This window comes from Bubalus bubalis, chromosome 18, assembly GCF_019923935.1.
Source record: "Bubalus bubalis isolate 160015118507 breed Murrah chromosome 18, NDDB_SH_1, whole genome shotgun sequence".
In the NCBI taxonomy this organism is placed as follows: domain Eukaryota; kingdom Metazoa; phylum Chordata; class Mammalia; order Artiodactyla; family Bovidae; genus Bubalus; species Bubalus bubalis.
Genome location: NC_059174.1, coordinates 4,289,566 through 4,315,953, shown reverse-complemented (window position 1 = coordinate 4,315,953; position 26,388 = coordinate 4,289,566). Strand labels below are relative to the sequence as shown.

The 26,388-nt window shown below is 42.8% G+C and overlaps 1 protein-coding gene across 4 annotated transcripts in view; it reads left to right on the top strand.

Annotated features, from left to right (window-relative positions):
- ADAMTS18 (ADAM metallopeptidase with thrombospondin type 1 motif 18) overlaps positions 1-26,388 on the top strand; it is a 314,775-nt gene that overhangs the window by 225,570 nt on the left and 62,817 nt on the right. For 3 of the 4 annotated variants that reach the window (XM_044931116.2, XM_044931115.2, XM_044931118.2), the window contains 7 exons: positions 10,712-10,994; positions 15,523-15,716; positions 15,995-16,078; positions 17,608-17,767; positions 18,367-18,472; positions 20,699-20,836; positions 23,010-23,163. In XM_044931116.2, the coding sequence (XP_044787051.2) occupies positions 10,712-10,994; positions 15,523-15,716; positions 15,995-16,078; positions 17,608-17,767; positions 18,367-18,472; positions 20,699-20,836; positions 23,010-23,163 (1,119 nt within the window). Of the gene's footprint in view, positions 1-10,711; positions 10,999-15,522; positions 15,717-15,994; positions 16,079-17,607; positions 17,768-18,366; positions 18,473-20,698; positions 20,837-23,009; positions 23,164-26,388 lie in introns of those variants that run through there. The other variant, XM_044931117.2, reaches the window with a different exon arrangement.

The following is a 26,388-nucleotide window of genomic DNA, read 5'->3' as shown; positions in this document are numbered from 1 at the left end:
CACATACTGTTGAAGCCCGGCTTGGAGAATTTTGAGCATTACCTTTCTAGTGTTTGAGATGAGTGCAATTGTTTGAACATTGTTTGGCATTGTCTTCCTTTGGGATTGGGATGAAAATGGACCTTTTCCAGTCCTGTGGCCACTGCTGAGTTTTCCAAATTTGTTGGCATCTTGAGTGCAGCACTTTCACAGCATCATCTTTTATTTGAAACAGCTTAACTGGAATTCCATCACCTCTACTAGCTTTGTTCATAAGGCCCACTTGACCTCACATTCCAGGATGTCTGGCTCTACATGAGTGATCACACCATTGTGGTTATCTGGGTCATGAAGATCTTTTTTGTACAGTTCTTCTGTGTATTCTTGCCACCTCTTCTTAATATCTTCTGCTTCTGTTAGTTCTGTACCACTTCTGTCCTTTATTGTGCACATCTTTGCATGAAATGTTCCCTTGGTATCTCTAATTTTCTTGAAGAGATCTCTTGTCTTTCCCATTCTATTGTTTTCCTCTATTTCTTTGCACTGATCACTGAGAAAGGCTTTCTTGTCTCTTCTTGCTATTCTTTGGAACTCTGCATTCAAATGGGTATATCTTTCCTTTCTTCTTTGCCTTTCACTCCTCCTCTTTTCTCAGCTATTTGTAAGGCCTCCTCAGACAGCCATTTTGCCTTTTTGCATTTCTTTTTCTTGGGGATGGTCTTAATCCCTGTCTCCTGTACAATGTCATGAACCTCCATCCATAGTTCTTCAGGCACTCTGTCTATCAGATCTAATCCCTTGAATCCGTTTCTCACTTCCATTGTATAATTGTAAGGTGTGTGTTTGATTTAGGTCATATCTGAATGGTCTAGTGCTTTTCCCTTTTTTCTTTAAGTCTGAATTTGGCAATAAGGAATTCATGATTTGAGCCACAGTCAGCTCCCAGTCTTGTTTTTGCTGACTGTATAGAGCTTTTCCATCTTTGGCTGCAAAGAATATAATCAATCTGATTTTGGTATTGACCATCTGGTAATGTCCATGTGTAGAGTCTTCTCTTGTGTTGTTTGAAGATGATGTTTGCTCTGACCAGTCCATTCTCTTTGCAAAACTGTATTAGCCTTTGCCCTGCTTCGTTCCGTATTCCAAGGCCAAATTTGCCTGTTACTCCAGGTATCTCTTGACTTCCCACTTTTGCATTCCAGGCCCCTATAGTGAAAAGGACATATATTTTGGGTGTTAGTTCTAGAAGGTCTTTAGGTCTTCATAGAACTGTTCAACTTCAGCTTCTTCAGAATTACTGGTCGGGGCATAGACTTGGATTACCATGATATTGAATGGTTTGCCTTAGAAATGAACAGAGATCATTCTGTCATTTTTGAGTTTGCATCCAAGTACTGCATTTTGAACTCTTTTGTTGACCATGATGGCTACTCCATTTCTTCTAAGGGATTCCTGCCCACAGTAGTAGATATAATGGTCATCTGAGTTAAATTCACCCGTTCCAGTCCATTTTAGTTTGCTGATTCCTAAAATGTCAATGTTCACTCTTGCCATCTCCTGTTTGACCACTTCCAATTTGCCTTGATTCATGGACCTAACATTCCAGGTTCTTATGCAATATTGCTCTTTACAGCATTGGACTTTACTTCCATCACCAGTCACATCCACAACTGGGTGTTGCTTTGCTTTAGCTCCATCCCTTCATTCTTTCTGGATTTATTTCTCCACTGATCTCCAGCAGCATATTGGGCACCTACCAACCTGGGGAGTTCATCTTTCAGTGTCCTATCTTTTGGCCTTTTCATCCTGTTCATGGGGTTCTCCAGGCAAGAATACTGAAGTGGTTTGCCTTTCCCTTCTCCAGTGGACCACGCTTTGTCAGACCTTTCCACCATGACCCGTCCATCTTTGGTCTTTAGAGTGGGCTGGACTAAAGTGGTGTGAATCCCACATTCCTTGTTCCAGCACTTATCTTGTGATAACACAGCTTGAATGTGAACCTCTTCAAAATGATGCTTGAGAAAAGTGTTTTCAGAGCAGCAGAGGATAGGGATTGCCAACAGAGCGGTGAAATAGGAGACCACTCCTTTAACTCTCCACCTGGGGTGAAACACGACTGAGCTGGAGCTCTGAGGTCAATGTTGTGAGAATTGTGAATGCCAGTAGGGTGCAGTTCGAAGAAGATGGAGTATTGAGCTTGGGAACACAGATTTGGATTCTGAAATTACCATTAAAAACACAACTTGGATGTTAGTTCTGAGCATCTCCTCCCAGACATTTAGCCTATGCTCCTCCCTCGTCTTCCAGAGGATGCGGACGTGATGTGTGAAGGAGGAGGACTGTTACTAACAGACACGGCACCAAAGCCCCTGGTGATGTGGGGGAAGGCTGGCCGCATGGTCCCATGTGAAGTTTGCTGCAAGTCTGGTTTCTATGAAACCGAGACGTGCCAGCTCTCTCCACTTGGACCCTCACAATTACCCAGCAGCCGTTACAGCAGTCACGTGCTTGCCGCATGGCATCCTTCCTTACGCTTCCTTTGAAATGATCTGATTCTTGAGGGCGGGCCAGAACAGAGGATCCCATGATGCGAGGCTATCAGATGGCTCCTGCCTTGATCTTCATGATCGCACTGCTTGTAAGGGCTTTGCGGCTTCGTCATCCGTCCTTCCTGTCGGTTGTCAACGTATAGGCTTGCCCGATGGCTCGGGGTAGAGAATCTGCCTGCAGTGCAGGAGGTGAAGGAGACGTGGGCTTGATTCCTGGGTCAGGAAGATCCTCTGGAGGAGGAAGTGGCAACCCAGTCCAGTATTCTTGCCTGAAAATCCCATCGATGGAGGAGCCTGGCAGGCTACAGTCCAAAGGGTCACAAAGAGTCAGACACGACTGAGCATAATTAGCTGTCTGAGGGCTGGGAAGATATGCTTTCTTTTCCTTATTAATCTGTGTCTACCTCTCCCAAAGAGTTGAGCACTACATACCCTGACATCCACAGCTGTGCCGTAGTTGTTCCTCCCATTAAGTTTATATGTCCGTCACTTTACCTGTTTACCTCTGTGTGTGTGTGTGTGTGAACATTTAAGTTGTACTCTCTTAGTACATTTCAATTCAGTGTTTCTGGAACTTTTCCTGACTCCTAATAGGATGTGTGTGCTTCCTTGGTGGCTCTGTGGTAAATAAAACCCCCTGCCAATGCAGGAGACATGGCTTCAATCCCTGGGTCCTAAAGATCCCCTGGAGGAGCACACGGCAACCCAGTCCAGTACCCTTGCCTGGAAAACCCCATGAACAGAGCAGCCTGGCAGCCTACAGTCCATAGAGTTGCAAAGAGTCAGACACGACGGAAGCGACTAAAGAACAACAAATAGGAAGAGTGTTTAAGACTGAGGAAAGGTTGAGTGCTCAGAGGGCCCTGGAATATGAGAGGTAAAGCACCCATCAGACAGAACTGTTGTGAGAGTCTGATGAGTTGTTGCAGGTAGAATGCTCTGCAGAGTGTCTGGTACGCAGGAAACGGTGAAACAGTCCTCCAGATGGGGCTGGAAAGGAAGACAGGGTGGTGGGGAGAGTATCTACTGATCGTGATTAAACCACTTGGATTAATTTATAAATGCTGAAACACAGATCGTGGCTACTTACTCAAACTGAGCGCATTTTTGAGCATGTGTACATTTAATCCTTTCGTTGTTTTTATCAATAACGGAACACTGATACCACTTCCCAGGATTGCAGGTCCCATTGAAGGGGACAGTTACAATACACACTTAGAAAAAGGCTCTCGTCCCTTATCTGATCAAATATAATCATTGTAACAGTAAACACACTTTGAGTGTTTTCTGTGCCAGGCACTGCTTTTAGCACTTTAAAAGTGTTAACTCACTTAATTCTCTAAAAACCTGCCCAGGGAGATGCTATTACTCTCCTTCTGTAAATCTGGGACTTGGGAAATGAAAGGTTTGTTCTTGAGAGGTATGTAAACTTCCTCAGGAGATAAAAGCTGGAAAGGGCGCTTCACCGGGTTGAAAATACTGTGTGTCATGGCTCTTGTTAGCTTCATGCCCCCTGTCACCAGGCTGTGAGCAGTGTGAGCGCATTGATGGCATCTGATTAAATGTTGGTGGACTGGGCTTTACAGATTTTGAGGAAAGATTGCTGTGTATATGAATCTGGAAAGCATAAATCCCCTTCCACATTGTATTTGTATTGGAGTCTGCTGATGTTTATATTAATATCAATGAATGGATGAGATAACTATTGTTGACATAACTATCTTGGGGGTTTTTTTGTCCCAAAGTATAGGAGATTTTTTTCCCCTTTGACAGTAATGTGGAATCCTGAACACACATTCTTTTTTCAAAATGTGTCCACATGTGAGGGCCTGTCCCAGTTGTCTGTTAAACCAGCTCTGCGTGTGTAGATGCAGATGGCAGAAAATTCTATTTCGGTTTCTTAGAATGACGCACTTTACAGAGAACTGAGGAAGTTATTAGGGCCCATATGCTCTCAGCATAGTGTCATCAGACTTCGACTCATCTCTGGCCACGGGACCAGAAATAGTTCCACGGCTTTTCACCTGGAGTCTGTCTCTCTATTCCTCATATACGCTCAAGTCTCTAATTTTCTTTTTTAAAAGCCATGACTCTATTATTTTATGTTTACATTTACTGTGGGTGCATGCTTTCACTTCAGTCCTGTCCGACTCTTTGCGACCCAAGGACTGTAGTCCGCCGGGCTCCTCTGTCCACAGGATTCTCCAGGCAAAAGTACTGGAGTGGGTTGCCATGCCTCCTCCAAGGACTGAACACCCACCCACTGCAGTATTCTTGCCTGGGGAATTCCATAGACAGAGGAGTCTGGCAGGCTACAGTCCATAGGGTCACAAAGTGTTGGACGTGACTGAGCAACTGAACACACACACATACATATGTGCATATATATGTGTGTGTGTACATGTGTATGCATATGTATATTACTGAATCACTTTGCTATGCACCCAAAGCATTGTAAATCAACTGTATTTCAATTTTAAAAAATTTTTTAAAACTTCCAAAATCAGTCTCTCCTCTCCTCTCACTCTTTGATCTTATCTCTCTCATAGAATCATGGGCTTCCCTTGTCACTCAGCTGGTAAAGAATCCACCTGCAATGCAGGAGACCCGAGCTCGATCCCTGGGTTGGGAAGATCCCCTGGAGAAGGGAAAGGCTCCCCACTCCAGTATTCTGGCCTGGAGAATCCCATGGACTGTAGAGTCCATGGGGTTGCAAAGAGTCGGACACGACTGAGTGACTTTCACTTTCACTCATAGAATCCGGCTTTTTTCCTTCCACAATTGACACAACGGAATGTTTGCTCGTGATCTTCCCTTGTTTTACCCCTGCGCTGCCCATTTAATTGGAAGCCTGTTGGGACCAGAGGTCTTGTCTTCCAGGCCACATTTTGTCTAAAACATCGCATGTGTTCAGTCACTCAAAATGCTTCACACATTCTGTAGTTAAATAGCTGGCTCCTCTTAGAGGTGCTAGGTTTATGTTTTAAACCATAAAAAGTATTTTGGGTTAGACTCCATTATTTTCCATCAGACTGAACTCCCAAAAAGGAACATTTTTCTTCCTTAACATGCAGCTCTGTAAAATCCTCGTTTTGTTAAAAAGAATCGTTCTGGAGTTTTGTCCTTGTTGCCCAAAACTGGATTAAATATGGAGGGCTGTTTGGGCCTCATGTGTTGGTCCCAATATAAGAGGCCATTTTTAAAAATTGCTTTCTTAGTGCAGAAGTCACTCTGCATTTGAGATGCCTACAGTTCTCAAGAAACAAGGAGTAAAGAGAAAGCTTCCAAACCGGTTCCTCCAGTTAAGGCAGTTGAGTGGCTTAAGCCTTTGATATGAGTTGAACCAAGTCAGGAAGTTAGTAAGGCTGGAGGGCCTTCATGGATAGTTCACTATATTTTTTTTCCGCTTTAACTGTTCACTCTGTAAATGGGGTCTTTTGTCTTCACGCAGCTTGGAGAGGTGAGGGCACTGGGCCCCAGGGCTTAGGTGTGAGGGCCCTGCTCGGGAAGGGGGGGGCCTGAATTCTACCTGGACTTCCAGCTGAGAGCCCCATAGGTGGCCTTGAGGTTTAAATAGGGGTTACAGGGGGGCTCCTGGCTTCACACTGCTCCCCCAATACTGGGTTTGCCTCTTGGTGGATATTGAGCCCATAGTCCCAGCCACGCTGGGAGAAGATGGGGAGAAGGAAGGATTTATTATTACTTGCAGCAAGTAAGGAGCACACTAGGGATCTTTCCCAAAGCATCAGGGATTTTTCTGCTGCTGCTGCTGCTAAGTCACTTCAGTTGTGTCTGACTCTGTGCGACCCCATGGACTGCAGCCTACCAGGCTCCTCTGTCCATGGGATTTTCCAGGCAAGAGTACTGGAGTGGGCTGCCATTGCCTTCTCTGCTGGGATCTTTCCCTGAACAGCAAAAACTGGAGAATTTGAAGCTAATAGTACATGCATATTCATGAGGGAGCTTGGGCAGAGAAGAATTCAGTATAGAACTGAGGCCAAGGTCCATGCTTTAGTTGATTGAAGTCAAGAGGGTCAACGTCATCATTCCATCCTGCACCTGGGTGGGGGCCTTCAATCCTGTAGACCTTAAAGATAAAAATTATACATACCCCTTGAGGAGGAACTAAGACCCTGCGTTGTTACTGCACTATGGTTTGACTGCCTGCATTTCTTTATTCCTGTAAGATCATTGACTCCCAAGACCTGTTCAAGGGCAAGCAGGGTGACTGGGCTTAGATCACAAAATGCCTTAGGTCAAAATGGCTTCTCTTATGTCAAGAAAGCCACGCCTGTTTCTCTTTCTCTGGGAAACCCATAATCAGTCTGCTTACAACATCTGTAATAGAGAAAGAGTTCATGGTGTTTATGAATTTGAGCATGTCACTTTCTAGCTCTGGTTTCCCTGACTGGAAAGGGAGGAGGATGTTGGCATGCTCAGCTTCAGCATCCGCTCCATTCTGAAATTTTTCAGGTCACTTGTTTGCTTATTCCACACATGTCTGTGGGCTGATAGCCATTTATTTATTGACTGATGATATGTGGCGTACACCAGGGATGCCCATATACAGTGTGGTTGTTAAAACTCTGTCAAAGGTGGTAGGAAGGTTGCATCTTCTTTGTTTCCTTCATTGAAGATGGATGCACAGCACATGAACCGTAGCTGGAAGTAGGGAAGGGTAGTTTTCAATAGGGTGCTGACTCCTGTCTCTCTGGGAAGATGTTGTTTAATCTGAGACAAAAGCAAAAAGCACCAGAAGGCCACACCAGTGAGTCTCTGGGGGAAGAAGGTGGCCGGGCATAGGAAAAGGATGTGCAAAATTGATTAAGAGTGTGTAGACAATGAAAAGAATTTTCCCTTTACCCCTCTAGGTTCTTGGCTGTGACCAACAACGCCCTCACCCTGCCCTCATTGTAATAAAGGACAGAGTAACAGGAAACAGGCAGATAGAAGTTTAATAACATGTATATAGGCTTCCCTGGTGGCTCAGACAGTAAAGAATCTGCGTGCAATGCAGGAGACGCAGGTTCAATCCCTGGGTTGGGAAGATCCCTTGGAGAAGGGCATGGCAACCCACTCCAGTATTTGCCTGGAGAATTCCTTGGACAGAGGAGTCTGATGGGCTACAGTCCATGGGGTCGTAAAGCATCAGACACGACTGAGCGACCAACACTTCACCTACCTCCTGTGTACATGAGAGAGACCCAGGAAAGCTGAATAATTCCCCCAGAAGACCGAAGCCACCCCCCTTAAACACCTAAAAACCAAAGAAAGAACTGAGTAGGTGGCAGTTACGTGAGCCTGTCAGGCAAAGCCCAGTAAGTAAGGGTATGGTTGTCACACACATTTAAAGTGGAACCTTCTCAGTAGATAAAAGTTTCTGGAGTCACACTCAAACTCTCCTTCCTGGTAGAACAGGGAGCCCCCACCCCTGGCCTGACACATGGAGATTTCCCTTTGAGGGGAAATGCTTTCAGAAAAGGCTCCCATCTGTTGGCTGCCCAGAGCTCCTCTGGTGTCTGCTGTTTAACCAGCTCAGGCTAATCCTTCTGCCCAGGAGGTGCATTTGGGGGTGGCAAATGCTGCTTTCACCCCTTCAGGTGAAATAATTTGTTGATTCAAGAAGTCACAGAAGTGTCCTGTTCAGAATGGTAGGAAGTAGAGGAGGGCAGACCCAGCTGCCAGGCTCCAGAGGGGGCAGATAATGGAGGGGTTTGTGACCCGGGGAAAGGGAATCAGGTCTGAGAGGGATGTCAGCACGTGTGAGCTGATGCTCTTGGCCAAGGATGCTGGCCGGTGTCGGGGGACTGTAGTGGAGAAGACGAGGGGGATTTGGAAGACGTGATAGCTTGCCCAAATGAGGGATGAGCGTGTCTGCAGCTTGGCACTGGGCTGGGCAGAGAGGGCGAACTGCGCTGAGATCCAGCCCGAGTGAAGGGTACAGCGGGTGGGCAGGATTTCTGGGGTCGTGAGATTTTACCTCCTCAAATTTTTGTTGCCAATTACTTGTCCCATCATCTCCATGAGAGCGTGAATGTGGACTGTCTCCTGACTTTCTGCCTCTTCTCTTTGTGCCAAGGCCTGAATCTGGGCTATGAGTTAGATAGTCAGTGTGTATCTGCTGAACAAAGGAAAGCGTCATGCTGGCACTACAGACCACAAGGCGGTCTTTGTTCTTTGTTCGTTGGTGGGGCTTTTTGTTTTGTTGTGTTTGGGGATTTGTTTTTTTCTTTCTGGCAGCACTGCATGGCAGGTGGGATCTTAGTCTCTGACCGGGGATCGAGCCTGTGCCCCTGCAGTGGAAGTACAGACTCTTAGCCACTGGACCACCAGGGAAGTCCCCATGAGACAGTCTTTTAGAAGGCAGCAGACTCCTAAACTGAAAGGAAAATCAGGATCACACATACATCCCAGGGCTCCTTTTAGGAGGGATAAGCTGAATCCTAACAGAGGGTTATAGTAAGGCCTGGGGACACCCCTGGTGATGCCCCCACACCTCTCTCTATTCCCTTGGTAACCTGCCCTCACCCCAGCACCCCCTTCCATTCTTCAGTATTTACGTCTGGCTCCCCAGTAGGCCGCATGCTCTGCGTGTGTGTGTGTGTGTGTGTTTCCTGCCCAGGTGTGTGTTAGCCCTTACCCAAGTGCGTAGCACCTCGCTGGCACTCAGTGAATGTGGGTTAATTCAATCACGCGTCATCGTCAGTCATCTAAACTGAGACTGAAAGTGTGTAAAGGGTTTCTGCAGTGGTTACTTTATCTACCCTTATTTGGTGGTCTGGGCAGGAAAATTTCTGTTTTGCACCTGAGGAAGATAGGATCTAGGTCATAAACTCATTTGTACGTTGGGATAACCATTGAGGCAGTTTAAAAAATTCTGATGCATGAATCACAAGAGAGTCCCTCTTGGATAGGATGGAATTCCGCCTGGGAGTGAGTGAGCCTGTGTGTGTGTGTGTGAGTGCACATATTTAAGATCTGCAGGCATTCCTATGTTCAACAGAGTTTAAGAGTTCCTGGCCTGTGTTATGCGTGTGTTCATATGTGCTAAGTCGCTTCAGGCGTGTCTGACTCTTTGCAATCCCATGAACTGCAGCCCGCCAGGCTCCTCTGTCCATGGGATTCTCCAGGCAAGAATACTGGAGTGGGTTGCCATGCCCTCCTCCAGGGGATCTTCCTGACCCAGGGATCAAACCCACGTCTCTTATGTCTCCTGCGTCGGCAGGTGGGTTCTTTACCGCTAGTGCCCCCTGGGAAGCCCTGCTGGCCTGTGTCAGTGCTTCTCAAGTGTTAATGGGCAGACAAATCACCCAGGGATCTACATACATTCTGAGTCAGCAGGTCTGGGGAGAGACCTGAGAGTCCACATTTCTAACCAGCGTGCTCGTGAGGCTGAGGCTGCTGGTCCATAGACCACACTTTTTGCAGCAGAGCCTGGGGATCAGGGAAATTCTGAACAAATGCAGAGAAGAGAAAGTACAATGCATGTGGGGGGAAAGGCAGGGGTGTATTGTGTCGGAAATTTCAGGTACAAAGACATATTGTGCTGTGAACTTGAACGTGACATTGTGATTGGATGGGCTTGTCCCGGTCTCCTCTTTCTTCCTGATTTAGCTCATCTGTCTGCTCATGTTGGTGTAACCCTTCGGATTCCCCAGACCTTCACTTGAAGATAACCAAGAGTCACTCACTCCTCTCTCTCCCATCCTTGCTAGTTCTTTTATTGAGCACTTATGAAGTCAAGATGGAATGTCTTTGTTTTTACTGTCTATACCATAAGCTCTTGGAGGGTGGGGCTGTTTTTAAATACACCACCATGTCCAGTGTTGACTATGGTATCTGCCCTGTCCTAAGTATGGAGAATCCCAGAATGTCACATGACTCAACCCTTCAGTCCCAAACATCGAGATTAGACGCCTAGAATAGAAGTTAACAGCACTGCCCCACTAAGTAGAGAATTCTAGGTACCAATACTAGCTTTCCTACTTGCTGCCTTAGCCTCAGTTTTCTCACCTGTGAAATGGGGGTAATAACAGTGGCAGCTGCTCATGGTGCAGATAAAATGATACTGCCCGTGCCCAGTACTTAGGGCGGTGCCTGCACACAGGAGTTGCTGAAAATCTCCACACGCAAAACAGGGGTGCAAGGAATCCCTAATGTTTCCTTTGTGTTTGGCTTTTTAGTCAGGCCTCATAAGGACACAAAAAAATGAATTCCTCATCTCGCCATTACCTCAACTCCTGGCCCAGGAACACAACTACAGCTCCCCCACAGGCCACCATCCTCACGTGCTGTACAAAAGGACGGCGGAGGAGAAGGTCCAGCGTTGCCACGGTTACCTGAGCTCCAGCCGGAACCCTTCGGGTCACCCCCCAAGTCACACTCCCCACACCTCTTGGAGTCCAGAGAGAGAACAGCATCATGGAAGGTTGCAAAAGCAGCATTTTTGTGGACGACGCAAGAAATGTATGTAAGGAAACCTTTTCTTGTTCTCTTCCTCTCTGGGCCCTCGACGGGTTTTCCCAAGCATCACTGGGTGTGCTGACTTTGCAGGTTAAAACTGGGCTATGCTCAGCCCCACTGAAGTTAATCTTGGAGATGAGCCAGAAATCACCCCCGTCAGACAAAAACTAGGTGATCCTTTTTTTTTTTTTTTTCAGTTAAACTGGAAAGGTTTTTTCCCCTCTTTTAATATCTTTTTAATTGTATGTCCCAATATTATTTTAGTTTCTGTATCTTTTCTGTATGAGAAAAGGACCTAGTCTTCCAAATGATGAGAGAGATCAGAGGTGAATTCCCAGGCATGGTTAGGTATTCCTTTTGAAGATTTGAATCTTCCCTGGTGGCTCAGATGGTGAAGAATCTGCCTGCAATGCAAGACACACAGGTTCAATCCCTGGGTCGGGAAGATGCCCTGGAGAAGGGATTGGCAACCCACTCCAGGATTCTTGCCTGGAGAATTCCATGGACAGAAGAGCCTGGCGGGCTACAGTCCATGGGGTTGCAGAGAGTGAGGCATGACTGAGGAACTAACTCAACAGACTTCCCAGTTAACGAGAATATTGGCACCTGATTGGAGGTGGCGATGGAACATAGAAAGCCTTGGACTTGGCTTGTGACCTGGGCATACTGCATTTTCCGTATCAGCAGTGTCTGACAGAAATATAACATCAGCCGCATATGTAATTTAAAATTTTCTAATAGCCACATTAAAAAATGCTTAAATAGGTAAATTAGCATGAATGATATATTTTATTTAACCCAATATATACAAAATATCATCTCAGTATGTCATCAATATAACCAATGAAGTACCAATTTAAATGATGTATTTTATATTCTTTTTTCATATTAAATTTTAGAAATCCATTTATTTTACACTTAGAGCAATTCCAAATCAGACAGTAAATTCGCACCAGAAATGCTTAATCTGTATCTAGATTTTATAAAACTTAAAGGTGAGAAGTAGACTTACACAGTCAAATTGTTCCCTATATGAAGTTTTTTAAATAGCTGAATCAAATACTGTCTTTTAAATATAAAATAAAATGAATAAAAATGAAACAAAATTAAAAATCCCATTCCTTCCGTGGCACCAGCCGCATTTCACAGTCTCCGGAGCCATGAGCAGCGTGTGACTACGTAGTTGGGCAGGGTGGCTGGGTGGTACCCAGGAGCAGAGGAAGTGGGTGATCGCTAGCGGTCGTGAAAGACAGTGTCTAGCACTTTAATTGGTTTCGGGGATTTGGCATTACTGAAATATCCTTTTTAAGGAACATCTATTTGGCGTGAATTTGTAATACTAGTGGTATTAAGGATAGTGATGATATTCGGAGTGGCCATGACACATACGTGATATGAAATATAAAAGCTAATCTTTAAAGCAGCTTTATGATTAGATACGATACTCATTTCATGGATAAGGAAACTGAAACTCAGAGTCATTTATCAAAATGGCCAATTGAGGTTTTAAATTGAGCTCTAAATGATTTGATCATTTCATTTTTCTCTGTGGAGTGCTGACTTCACTATAATGACTGTACCAGTTGTTATAGTATTAAATGGATCTATAGTACATACAGTCCTGAGCTTTCCAAATGCGTTTTTCCTTCCCTTGAATCTGTCACTGTCCATTAACTAAAGGGATGGTGCCTAATCTAACAGGTACTTTGAGGTCTCTGCTCAGATACTGGCCAATATCCATGCCAGCACCTTATCTATTACAAAGCATTTAATATAATTTTAAATATCATTTCTGACTATTCTGTTTCCACAGCAACTAAATTAATATTGGGTCAAAGAGTCCTATTGACCACTTATTTTGTACTATATTAAAGTTGGTGTTGATGTAACAAGAACGTGGGCGGCATTCTACAGGATACATATTTGTAAACTTTAGTTAGAAAATAATATACAACCTGTATACACAGAAATCCCTTGCATTCCTATACACTAATAATGAGAAAACAGAAAGAAATATTAAGGAAACAATTCCATTCACCATTGCAACGGAAAGAATAAAATACTTAGGAATATATCTACCTAAAGAATCTAAAGACCTATATATAGAAAACTATAAAACACTGGTGAAAGAAATCAAAGAGGACACTAACAGATGGAGAAATATACCATGTTCATGGATTGGAAGAATCAATATAGTGAAAATGAGTATACTACCCAAAGCAATCTATAGATTCAATGCAATCCCTATCAAGCTACCAACAGCATTCTTCACAGAGCTAGAACAAATAATTTCACAATTTGTATGGAAAAACAAAAAACCTCGAATAGCCAAAGCGATCTTGAGAAAGAAGAATGGAACTGGAGGAATCAACCTACCTAACTTCAGGCTCTACTACAAAGCCACAGTCATCAAGACAGTATGGTACTGGCACAAAGACAGAAATATAGATCAATGGAACAAAATAGAAAGCCCAGAGATAAATCCATGCACCTATGGACACCTTATCTTCGACAAAGGAGGCAAGAATATACAATGGATGAAAGACAATCTCTTTAACAAGTGGTGCTGGGAAATCTGGTCAACCACTTGTAAAAGAATGAAACTAGAACACTTTCTAACACCATACACAAAAATAAACTCAAAATGGATTAAAGATCTCAACGTAAGACCAGAAACTATAAAACTCCTAGAGGAGAACATAGGCAAAACACTCTCTGATATACATCACAGCAGGATCCTCTATGACCCACCTCCCAGAATATTGGAAATAAAAGCAAAAATAAACAAATGGGACCTAATTAACCTTAAAAGCTTCTGCACATCAAAGGAAACTATTAGCAAGGTGAAAAGACAGCCTTCAGAATGGGAGAAGATAATAGCAAATGAAGCAACTGACAAACAACTAATCTCGAGAATATACAAGCAACTCCTACAGCTCAACTCCAGAAAATAAACGACCCAATCAAAAATGGGCCAAAGAACTAAATAGACATTTCTCCAAAGAAGACATACAGATGGCTAACAAACACATGAAAAGATGCTCAACATCACTCATTATCAGAGAAATGCAAATCAAAACCACTATGAGGTACCATTTCACACCAGTCAGAATGGCTGCCATCCAAAAGTCTACAAGTAATAAATGCTGGAGAGGGTGTGGAGAAAAGGGAACCCTCTTACTCTGTTGGTGGGAATGCAAACTAGTACAGCCACTATGGAGAACAGTGTGGAGATTCCTTAAAAAACTGGAAATAGACATGCCTTATGATCCAGCAATCCCACTGCTGGGCATACACACTGAGAAAACCAGAAGGGAAAGAGACACGAGTACCCCAGTGTTCATCGCAGCACTGTTTATAATAGCCAGGACATGGAAGCAACCTAGATGTCCATCAGCAGATGAATGGATAAGAAGCTGTGGTACATATACACAATGGAGTATTATTCAGCCATTAAAAAGAATACATTTGAATCAGTTCTAATGAGGTGGATGAAACTGGAGCCTATTATACAGAGTGAAGTAAGCCAGAAAGAAAAACACCAATACAGTATACTAACGCATATATATGGAATTTAGAAAGATGGTAACAATAACCCTGTGTACGAGACAGCAAAAGAGACACTGATGTATAGAACAGTCTTATGGACTCTGTGGGAGAGGGAGAGGGTGGGAAGATTTGGGAGAATGGCATTGAAACATGTAAAATATCATGTATGAAATGAGTTGCCAGTCCAGGTTCGATGCACGATACTGGATGCTTGGGGCTGGTGCACTGGGACGACCCAGAGGGATGGAATGGGGAGGGAGGAGGGAAGAGGGTTCAGGATGGGGAACACATGTATACCTGTGGCGGATTCATTTTGATATTTGGCAAATCTAATACAGTTATGTAAAGTTTAAAAATAAAATAAAATTTAAAAAAACAAAAAAAAAAAAAAAGAAAAAAAGGAGAAGGAGGCAGCAGAGGATGAGATGGTTGGATAGCATCACCAACTCAATGGGCATGACATTGAGCAAATTCTGGGAGATAGTGAAGGACAGGGAAGCCTAGCCTGCTGTAACCTATGGAGTTGCCAAGAGTCAGACAAGACTTAGCGACTGAACAAGAACAACAGCAATACAAAGTGTGCTAATGAATTCAGAAGCAAAGGAAAATGTCTGTGTCTGCAGTTTCTAAACAATAAAATAAAATGAACATTTTATGTTTTTAAAGATTCTTCCCACAATACTGATTTTTCTTGACCCACTCTTCCAGCTAGAATTGTAGCTTCTTTTCTTTGACTCTTTGGAGAGCACTTTTGAGTTATTCAATCCATTTGTCTGTCCATCCATTGTACCTTCTACTGAAAGAGTCTCTATGGACCACAGATTAGGTCCAAAGTCCCAGAACAGGTACAGTGGCATCATCTGTCAGGAGATGAGTGAAGTGCTCGTTGCGTGGTCTCCCTCCTCCCCTTGTTGAGATGTGTGTCTGTCTCCCCGCTGAGCTCTGCTGACGGCCCTTCCAAATGCTCTTCTGTTCCCTGTAGACGCCCCTAAGCCTCCCACAGAGGACACCTATCTCAGGTTTGATGAATATGGGAGCTCGGGACGGCCCAGAAGGTCAGCTGGCAAGTCACAGAAAGGCCTCAACGTGGAAACCCTTGTGGTAGCAGACAAGAAGATGGTGGAGAAGCACGGCAAGGCCAATGTCACCACGTACATTCTCACGGTCATGAACATGGTACGGAGACAGTCAGGACCCCAGCCCTCTGCCTCCCTGAGACAGCTCAGAGTCATGGAGTTCCCGTGCGTGAGTTAAACAGCAGATGCAGCCACGTGACTGTATGGAAAAAAATTAAGTTGGAAGGAAATTGGCTTCCTACATAAATATATTTGGCCAAATCAATGCATACTTGCTCATAAATATGTCTTATTGATCTTCCCTTGCAGTTTTGGAAATTAAAAAAAATTTTTTTTTTTTTTTTTTTGCTTTTCTCTGATTTCAATTTGTTTCAACAGGTTTCCAGCCTCTTTAAAGATGGGACCATTGGAAGCGATATAAACATTGTCGTGGTTAGCCTCATTCTTCTGGAACAAGAACCTGTAGGTGCCACACTGCGTTTCTTTTTTCTTCATTCATTCTGCCATTCAGGAGACACTTAGCGAACACCTGCTGTGTGGCCACCCCATGGAACTGTCATTAAAAATTCAACTTTGAAAATTTCAAATTACCCTCAAGGAAAGTACAATCCAATAGGGTTGTCTATTTAAATACTAAAACCTCACAAAATGATAATTTATATCTAAACATACAATATATGTGTAGATACACAATGATATAAAATATGATTAAAAGTACGTATGTAACAGGACTACAAAAATGTAAAATGAATACAAAAAGTAGAATATAGATATTATAAAATATTATGCAGGCTTCGCAAGGAAAGTACATTTGGTAGGAGATTTAAATGTTAGCTGGATTTGGCAAGTCAGAGATTCTGGGTAATTACAAAAGGCTATTTTGAAAATATACTGAAAATAAGTCATCCAAAAATTCTGGTAAAAAGCTTACTGTCTCCCAGCACCACCTTAGGTACTACAGAAAATAAACAAGGGATATTTAACTGGCCTTGACTTAGTTACAGGGAGATGCAAGCAGAACATATCATCAAGGGTTAACTTGTACAGCACCTCCTGCTTTGTGGTGTTTTGATGTTACAACTGTATTTTCTGAGCTGGGAATTACCAATCTGACTATTTTTTAAGTCCCCTAAGGCTTTTCCTCTTCATCTGTAAACCCAGTAATGAATGGACAAAGCAGAGATTCAGAGATGAGGCAAAAATGAGTATAATTGCCAGGTCTCTAGTGCTCCAGAGGTTAACAATGTATCAAATTATTCTTAGAATTTTAGAAAAGAAGTAAAGGTGTATGTTGTTTGGGAGATACTTCTAATTTACCGCTTATACTGTTCCCAAGGACTCAAAGTCAGCAGCATCCTAATTCACTGATGATTAAGGGTTTTGTCTAAAAACTCTCAACTTGACCCAAGTTAATAGTTCTTAGGAAAAATTTGATTAAAAAATTATTTTAAGAGTAGGTCCTTGCTTTACCGTTTAGAATATTGTAATTATTTGTTTCTTCATCCATTCAGCGAGCTTTCAGTTTATTGATTGATGGACTGTAACTATGATGTGCTGAACCCTTTCCTGGAAATTTGGACATAGGAGTAGGCAAGCCATGATCAGTTCTGTCCTCATGCTCAACTGAAGGATCCACTGAACTTTACCCCACTAAGTAATAATTATATTGTAAAAGTAGTAACAGTTCTATAAAGATGGTACCAGTGTGAGACAGACAAAGGTGTTTCTAACTGACGCCAATTGATTTGTTATAGAAATACAACTGGTCACAAAGCACACTACCAGAACTCTGTGGTTACTTCCAGTATTGTGAACATTTCCCTGCAACAGCTTTAAACACCAATTATGTCCAACCTTAGCTCAAGTGTTTTCCCCTGTTAACCCTTCCTCCAGAAACGTGATGCTTCTGTGTTTGCCTGTACAAATGGAGTGATGCAACATTCTCACGTCTGTCACACATTCACACTTTGATTTGTACGGGTTTCCTGTAGGGAGGATTACTGATCAACCATCATGCGGACCAGTCTCTGAATAGTTTCTGTCAGTGGCAGTCTGCCCTCGTTGGAAAGAACGGCAAGAGGCATGACCATGCTATCTTACTCACGGGATTTGATATCTGTTCCTGGAAGAATGAACCATGTGACACTCTAGGTATGATATGAACACATGCTTCATGCACACCCACGTCAGCTAAAAACACAGGCTGGAAACTTTCTGTTGGGTGACTGGCTCTTGGGATTCTTATTAAGGAGACAATCTTTAAATTGTGGAGTAGCCTCATTGTATATTGTTCTGTTGAACTGAACAGTGTGGAATGGGGGCCCCTTTACTTTATTCCTATTGTGTTTTTCTTTATTAAACTTTGTAATGATCCTGCAGGCATGAGATCAATTATCGTTTAACTACACAAGTTGTAGGTTATTCCCTAAGCATCTTGAGTGCAGATCTGGATAGCTGAAAAGAGCCTGCCTAGTCTCTGTGGCACTCAACTGTGCCCCTAAGTAAGCATGATTTTTATTTTTTAAGTTACTTGAACTTTGAAGGACTCAGCTGAAAGTATCTTTAAAAAGAAACTGTTAAGTTCTACTCTTATCTATTTAGAGGGGACAGAGAGACATATACCTTTAGCGTTTTTCTGCAAAAAAAAAAAAAAAATACAATCATCTTTTAAACTAAAAGTGTGCACAGCATTTGGGCATCAGAAATGATCAGGAGTGTTTCCTTTGGATTTGAAATTGCTGTCTCAACAGGGTTCGCCCCCATCAGTGGGATGTGCAGCAAGTACCGAAGCTGTACCATCAATGAGGACACAGGGCTTGGCCTGGCCTTCACCATCGCTCACGAGTCAGGCCACAAGTAAGTGACCCCTCCATGCACCACTTTATAGGAAAGCCAGTTGGGTGGTTCATTGGCTTTGCTCTAATGATTATTATCGATCTGGGTGGAATAAATAGGACACATCTTATATAAGGTTTACAATAGTACTTGACTGTTTTTTTCATTTGTGGAAGTTGCTCAGTCGTGTCTGACTGTTTGAGACCCCTTGGACTGTAGCCCATCAGGCTCCTCTGTCCATGCAGTTCTCCAGGCCAGAATACTGGAGTGGCTAGCCATTCCCTTCTCCTTGGGATCTTCCAGACCCAGGTCTCCCACTTGGCAGGCGGATTCTTTACCGTCTGAGCCACAAGGGAAGCCCATGAATACTGGAGTGAGTAGCCTATCTCTTCTCCAGGGGATCTTCCCAACCCAGGAATCAAACCAGGGTCTCCTGCAATGCAGGCAGATTCTTTATCCGCTGAGCTACCAGGGAAGATCACACTTGACTGAAAGAAGGGCCCAAACAGAGGCCAGTCATTGTCAAGGCTCTTGTGAACAACATGTGGTAGCTCCTTTTTCTTCCATTGTGTGTGTAAATGGACTTTGCTGCTGTTGTTCAGACTGTAAGTAACATGGCCTAATAGTTAAATTATAAAGGAGACAAGTCATAAGATTTTAATAAAGCTTTAACATGTACCAAAGAAAATGCATATTATGTTCTGATAGGCTGTCAAATCAAAGTTAGAATATTAAAAAAATTTTAAGTTCAAAATTCAATTCAATTGGATTTTTTATATCCGGAAATCTACACTAAGGTGCTGGTTTAATGACCTTTTCCTCTTAGAGGAATGGCTTTGATCTCTCCCCACCTTATTCCCATTTCTGTGACTCTTACTCTTTCTTTATACATAAATTTATATAAATTGCTTTAAACGTAAATTTCCCTCTGCTTTGGACTTTCACAAATATATTTAGAAAGACTGTCTCCCAAACAAACCCCTTAGCTTCTTGGTTAGGTACAAAGAAGAACTGAACTGGGCAAAGTGGAGCTTGGGAAAATGCTTTCCCTGAGTGTATGTTGAGGTTAATAAATACCTATGTGTGGATCCATCACCTCTAATACCGTGTATTCACACGTGTATGTTGAATCTAGAAAAGTAGCATAGATCTTATTTTTTACAAAGCCGAAATAGAGACATAGATGATGTAGAGAACAAATGTATGGACACCAAGGGGGAAGAGGCAGTGGGATGAATTGGGAGACTGAATTGATGTTTACACACCACTGTGGATAAAATAGATAACTAGGGGACCTCTACTCAGTCCTCTATGGTGACCTAAAAGGGAAGGAAATCTAAAAAAGAAGGGACATGTGTATACATATAGCTGTTTCACTTTGCTATACAGTAAATACTAACACAGTATTGTGAAGCAACCAGTAAAAATTAATTAAAAATTTTTTTTAAATCCCTGGGGCCCTCACTGATCAGCTCACAGTATACAGCCATCCGGCCATTACTAACCTGATAAATTGAGAGGAATGATGGGAAAGTGGCTGGTTTGTAGACGAGAGTCACAACAGAATCGTTGTTGTTGTTGTTGTTCAGTCATATCCAACTCTTTGCAACCCCATGGACTGCAGCACATCAGGCTTCCCTGTCCCTCACTACTCTCTTGTAGTTTACTCAAACCCATGTCCATTGAGTCAGTAATGCCATCCAACCATCTCATCCTCTGTCACCTGCTTCTCCTCGTGCCTTCAATCTTTCCCAGCATCAGGGTCTTTTTCAATGAGTAGGCTCTTTGCTTCAGGTAGCCAAAAGTATTTGAGCTTCAGCTTCAGCATCAGTCCTTCCAATGAATATTCAGGGTTCATTTCCTTTAGGATGGACTGATTGGATCTCCTTGCAGTCCAAGGGACTCTCAAGAGTCTTCTCCAGCACCACAGTTTAAAAGCATCACTTCTTCAGCACTCAGTCTTTATGGTCCAGCTCTCTTTTCTTTGGAGAAGGAAATGGCAATCCACTCCAGTACTATTGCCTGGAAAATCCCATGGACAGAGGAGCCTGGTAGGCTACAGTCCATGGGGTTGCAAAGAGTCGGACACGACTGAGCAACTTCACTTCACTTCACTTCTCTTTTCTTACAATTCAGTAACTCTGTCCCTCCCTTGGGTTCCCTGATTCTCAGTACATCTTTTTCGTCCTCTGCTTATAGTTTGGAAAATGGGTTCACAGAAGCCTTTCTGTTTCCTTTCTGTTTTAGTTTTGGCATGGTTCATGATGGAGAAGGCAACCCCTGCAGGAAAACGGAAGGCAATATCATGTCACCCACGCTGACCGGAAACAATGGTGTGTTTTCATGGTCTTCATGCAGCCGGCAGTACCTCAAGAAATTCCTTAGGTAAGAAGACAGGCCGGGGCCAAGGGCATTCCCAGGTTTGGAGGAGTGACCGTGAATGGTGCTCAGTAGACTGAAAACAAATACTTGGTGGGTTGATGATGATGATGATACTGTCATGACTGTGGCTGAAAAAAATACACGGAAGGCCTAATACTGTGTTACATGTTCTCCACGTAATGCCTCAGTCGGTCCTCACGTCAATCCTGTTATTATCCTCATTTTAGAGTTGAGGAAATTGAGTCTTCGGGTGGTTAATAGTGTTACTGAAGGTTCTACAGCTGATCAGTTGAGGACAAAAGACACACTTAGATCTGTTATGACTCTGAAAGCTGTGCTTAGAACTGTCTCCTCTAAGACATCCAGAGGTTGCTGGGTATATTATCTTTCTATTGTGATTGATTATTTTACTTTTTTTTTTTTCTTTATATATATAGTGGGAAGATCCCCTGGAGAAGGAAATGGCAACCCGCTCCAGTATTCTTGCCTGTGATTATTTTAATCTAGTCAATCAACTCAGTCATAAGAGTATTAAAAGTACTAAAATAGAGTGTTTGTTTTACAATGAATGGAGCATTGTGGCGATTGGCTATTTTGTTTGAAATGGCCAGGAGCTAACTCGGTGCCCAAAAGACATCCAAAGGGCATGATAGCTATGTAAAATTCCTTCAGTAACTCAGAACTCCTAGATTTATTTCATTAGTAAAATGGGAGTTAGGAAGGTAGCACTGTTTGATTTGTATTAAATAATGAACACCAGTTTGACACTCTTTGAAGTTTCCTTTGATTTTATTAAATATAATACATATTTAACCATTTGGACATTATGCAGCACTAGAGGCATTAGACATGTATGCATGTATCTCATTTTTTATGTGTGTAGATATACCTTGTTAATCTATGTTGACACACAAGAACACTCAGGTTCTAAAGGCATCTCCTCTTGACCGGGTATTAGGGAAACTAACCAAGTTTCTTTGGGAATTAATACTCTTAATACTTTTTCTTTAACCTGTACCTTTGCATATTATTTGCAGACGTTTACAGAATTAGCCATACACACAGGCAAGGATGATTCAGTGGAAGGATGTCAAACCAAATGATGCCCCAAAGGACAGTGAAATATTAACAATGCTTTTGCTATGTGACTTTGTCACATAGGAGATTTTCTTACTAGTTTTCAATTTACGGTCTGGGGCCTAAAATTACCTTTCCTATCTCATGTGAGAATAAAATCAATAAATATGATAAATCAAGGTCAACTTAGAATAAATTGAATTTCTTACTATAAGTTGAATATGATATAGTTAAATTCTTTTGGCTGATGATGACAATAAGAAAAACAAAAGCTAACTTTGAATGCTTCCTGTGCTGTGTTGAGCATGTTGCTTTGTCTTGCTTGATCTGTGAACAACTCTTACAGAAGTCAGATTCTGTTAGTAATCAGATACGTAGGAGCTGGTTGTATTGGCTTGGTTGACTAGGACCCCCATCTGTCTGACTCCAAAGTCATGTGTAACGACCATGCTGTTTTATCTCTCACTGATACCCTAGTTTAATTAATTTAAGTAAGTGGAGATAAGGTGCATGAAAATCCACCCCATTTGGACTGTGCTTTTTTCCAACACATCCCAGTTCGGTATACTTCGGGGAGATTGTTCTGCTTTGTTTCCATTGTATCCTTTCTCCTGATTTCTTTCAAAAACCTTATTCATTTGTTGCTCATAGAGATTACTGGAGGTAAAATATATCTTTGACCATACCCCATTATCTGTTTAAAACAAACAAACAAACACAGCATGACTTTCAACTTTGTGGAGACAGGTAATTGTCTCTAGTTTATTTTATGACTTTAGTACTCACCACAAAGCAGCACGCAGTAAAAATTTGTTGAATATTGTTGAATGAGACTGTTGGAGAAAGCTGACGTTTCCCATCTCCTCACAGGTCAAGCTTAACCAATCAGATAACTGTAACTTCCAGTCCCACGTAAACACTTCGTGGTCCTGTAAATTTCATTTTCTTAGACAGGACAGGACTCACTCTTAATTTTAAGCACGTGCCTATTGCTTTGCCATGTTACATTTTCCTTTGCGTGAATGCGTTCAGAAGTACAGCGTTCTGTGTGGCGAGATCACAGAGAAACATGGTGACTAATAAGGATGTGTTCTTGCAGCACACCTCAGGCTGGGTGTCTGGTGGATGAGCCCAAGCAAACAGGACAGTATAAATATCCAGACAAACTCCCAGGACAGATTTACAATGCTGATACACAGTGCAAGTGGCAGTTTGGAGCCAAAGCCAAGTTATGCAGCCTTGGCTTTGTGAAGGTATGTTTGCTTGCGATTTCAAACTTACATTAAGAGTCTATCGTGTGTCCGTGTACCTAACAGAAGTATAAACATTTGGTTTGCTAAGGCCAAGGGTTAGAGTCTGGGTTGCCTCTGAAATGTCATTTGTTTGGCCTGATAATTAAGTGGCAATTTTACTGTCAATGAATTATCCAGACTTATCCCCTGTAGACCATGCCTGGTTTAAATACCAAATTCCTCCTCTGTAGACAACAATTTTATCACAAGTAGTAAATCTAGATACAATGGCTTTCACCTAATGCTCGTAACTGTTTTTGTTCATGTCATTGTGTTTCATACTCTTATTGTTTTAATTAATTAATTTAATTGGAGGATAATTACTTTACAATATTGTGATGGTTTTTACCATACATCATCATGAATCAGCCACAGGTATATATGTGTCCCCCCATCCTGAACCTCTCCTCCCATCTCCCTCCCTACCCTATCCCTCTGGGGTGTCCCAGAGCACCAGCTTTAGCTGCCTTGCTTCATGTACAGAACTTGCTCTGGTCATGTATTTTACATATGGTAAAGTACGTGTTTCAGTGTTATTCTCTTAAATCATCCTACCCTCGCCTTTAATGTAATTCATATAAGACCATCACCCCTTCAAAATGCATACATATACCTTTTACAGTAATATGAACACGATCTTTGGCAGCTAACTTCTTTTGGTATGTAAAACTTCAAGGTGTCTCTTGAGTAATTTTAACAAGATTTTTGTGTGAAGTCTTTCTTTCAAGGAACACTTACCTGTTTTGTAAATAAGCTTGTATCTTTTTTTTTAGATTCTGCATATAAGTGATATGATATGATATTTGTCTTTCTCTGCCTTACTTCACTTAGTATGATAAACTTCCCAGGTGGTACAGTGTTAAAGAATCTGCCTACCAAATGCAGGAGACCCAAGAGACATGCATTCGATCCCTGGGTCGGAAAGATCCCCTGGCATAGGAAATGGCAATCCACTCTAGTATTCTTGCCTGGAGAATCCCCACGGACAGAGGAGCCTGGTAGGCTACAGTCCATGGGATCACAAAGGGCCAGACACGACTTAGTGGCTAAGCACAGCACAGTACATGATAATCTCTAGGTCAGTCTGTGTTGTTGCAAATGGCACTGTTTCATTCTTTTTTATGGATAAGTAATATTCCATTATGTATCCATATACCACATCTTCTTTATCCATTCATCTTTGCTGCACACCTGAAACTAACACAACATTGTAAATCAACTGTGAAAGTGAAAGTCGCTCAGTCATGTCTGACTCTTTGCATCCCCATGGACTATACAGTCCATGGGATGCACCTCTGTCCATTCAGTTCTCCAGGCCAGAATACTGGAGTGGGTAGCTGTTCCCTCCTCCAGGGGATCTTCCCAACCCAGGGATCGAACCCAGGTCTCCCATGTTGCAGGCGGATTCTTTACCAGCTGAGCCACCAGGGAAGCCCAAGAATACTAAGTGGGTCACCTATCCCTTCTCCAGGGGCCCTTCCTGACCCAGGAATTGAATCAGGGTGTTAATCAACTATACACCAATATAAAATTTAAATTTAAAAAAAGGAAGACGTATATTTTTATGAAAAAGATACATGGGAAAAAGCAAAAGTCCAGGAGGTAGAAATGGGAGAAACATTCTTCTAATTGGTCAACAACCATGCCACTGATCATCTCAATGTCACTAAAAAGTAGAATCATTTTTAAGCTGGTTGCTTCCTGGTATCCAAAGAGAAATGTGGGAATCCTGGGTGTCTGGAGACCTGGAAATTATGGAGATTGGTAGCTGCTCTTCCCATCTCTGTGTCTGTTCCCTCCCCTCCTCTCTCCTCTCTCTTCCTTTTCTCTACCACCATTCCCACCATCGCAGCACCACCACCGCCCAATACCCTGTAGTAACTGCTAAGCAAGCCTCTGCTCCACAGACGGCGTTCCACTTAGAGACATATTTCACTGTTCCTCAACCTTCACAAAAGCCTTTTGAAGGGAGAATCATCACTTGCTTTTTAACTGGGGCTCAGAGAATTCCATTTGCCCAAAGCCACCCAACTTCTAAATAGTAGAGGTTAAACAAATCTCCTCACCCATACTGATGAGCATGGGTGCTTCCTCCTCGTTAGGTAATACCAGTGTTTCCTAAACTTCAGCATTCACACTCAGTCCTTAAAAACTACTTTTATTGCTGCTACTGCTGCTAAGTCGCTTCAGTTGTGTCCGACTCTGTGCGACCCCAGAGATGGCAGCCCACCAGGCTCCCCCATCCCTGGGATTCTCTAGGCAAGAACACTGGAGTGGGTTGCCATTTCCTTCTCCAATGCATGAAAGTGAAAAGTCAAAGTGAAGTCACTCAGTCATGTCCGACTCTTCACGACCCCATGGACTGCAGCCTACCAGGCTCCTCCATCCATGGAATTTTCCAGGCAAGAGTACTGGAGTGGGGTGCCATTGCCTTCTCCAGGGGATCTTCTCAACCCAGGGATCAAATACCACGTCTCTTGTGTCTCCTGCATTGGCAGGCAGATTCCTTATCACTAGCTCTACCTGGGAACCCCATATGTCTGTTGTTTTGTTGTTGTTGTTCAGTCACTCAGTCCTGTCCGACTCTTTGTGACCTCATGAACTGCAGCACGCCAGGCATCCCTGTCCTTCACCATCTCCTGGAGTTTGCTCAAACTCATGTCCATTGAGTTGGTGATGCCATCTAACCATCTCATCCTCTGTCGTCCCCTTTTCCTCCTGCTTTCAGTCTTTCCTACCATCAGGGTCTTTTCTGGTGAGTTCACTCTTCACATCAGGTGGCCAAAGTACTGGAGCTTCAGCTTCAGCATCAGTCCTTCTAATGAATATTCAGGATTTACTTCCCTTAGGATTGACTGGGTTGATCTCCTTGCAGTCCAAGGGACTCTCAAGAGTCTTCTCCAACACCACAGTTCAAAAGCATCAATTCTTCGGCGCTCAGCCTTCTTCACAGTCCAACTCTCACATCCATACATGACTACTGGAAAAGCCATAGATTTGACTAGGCAGACCTTTGTTGGCAAAGTAATGTCTCTGCTTTTTAATATGCTAGTCTGGGTTTATCATAGCTTTTCTTCCAAGAAGCAAGTGTCTTTTAATTTCATGGCTGCAGTCACCATCTGCAGTGATTTGGGGACCCAAGAAAATAAAATCTGTCACTGTTTACATTGTTTCCCCATCTATTTG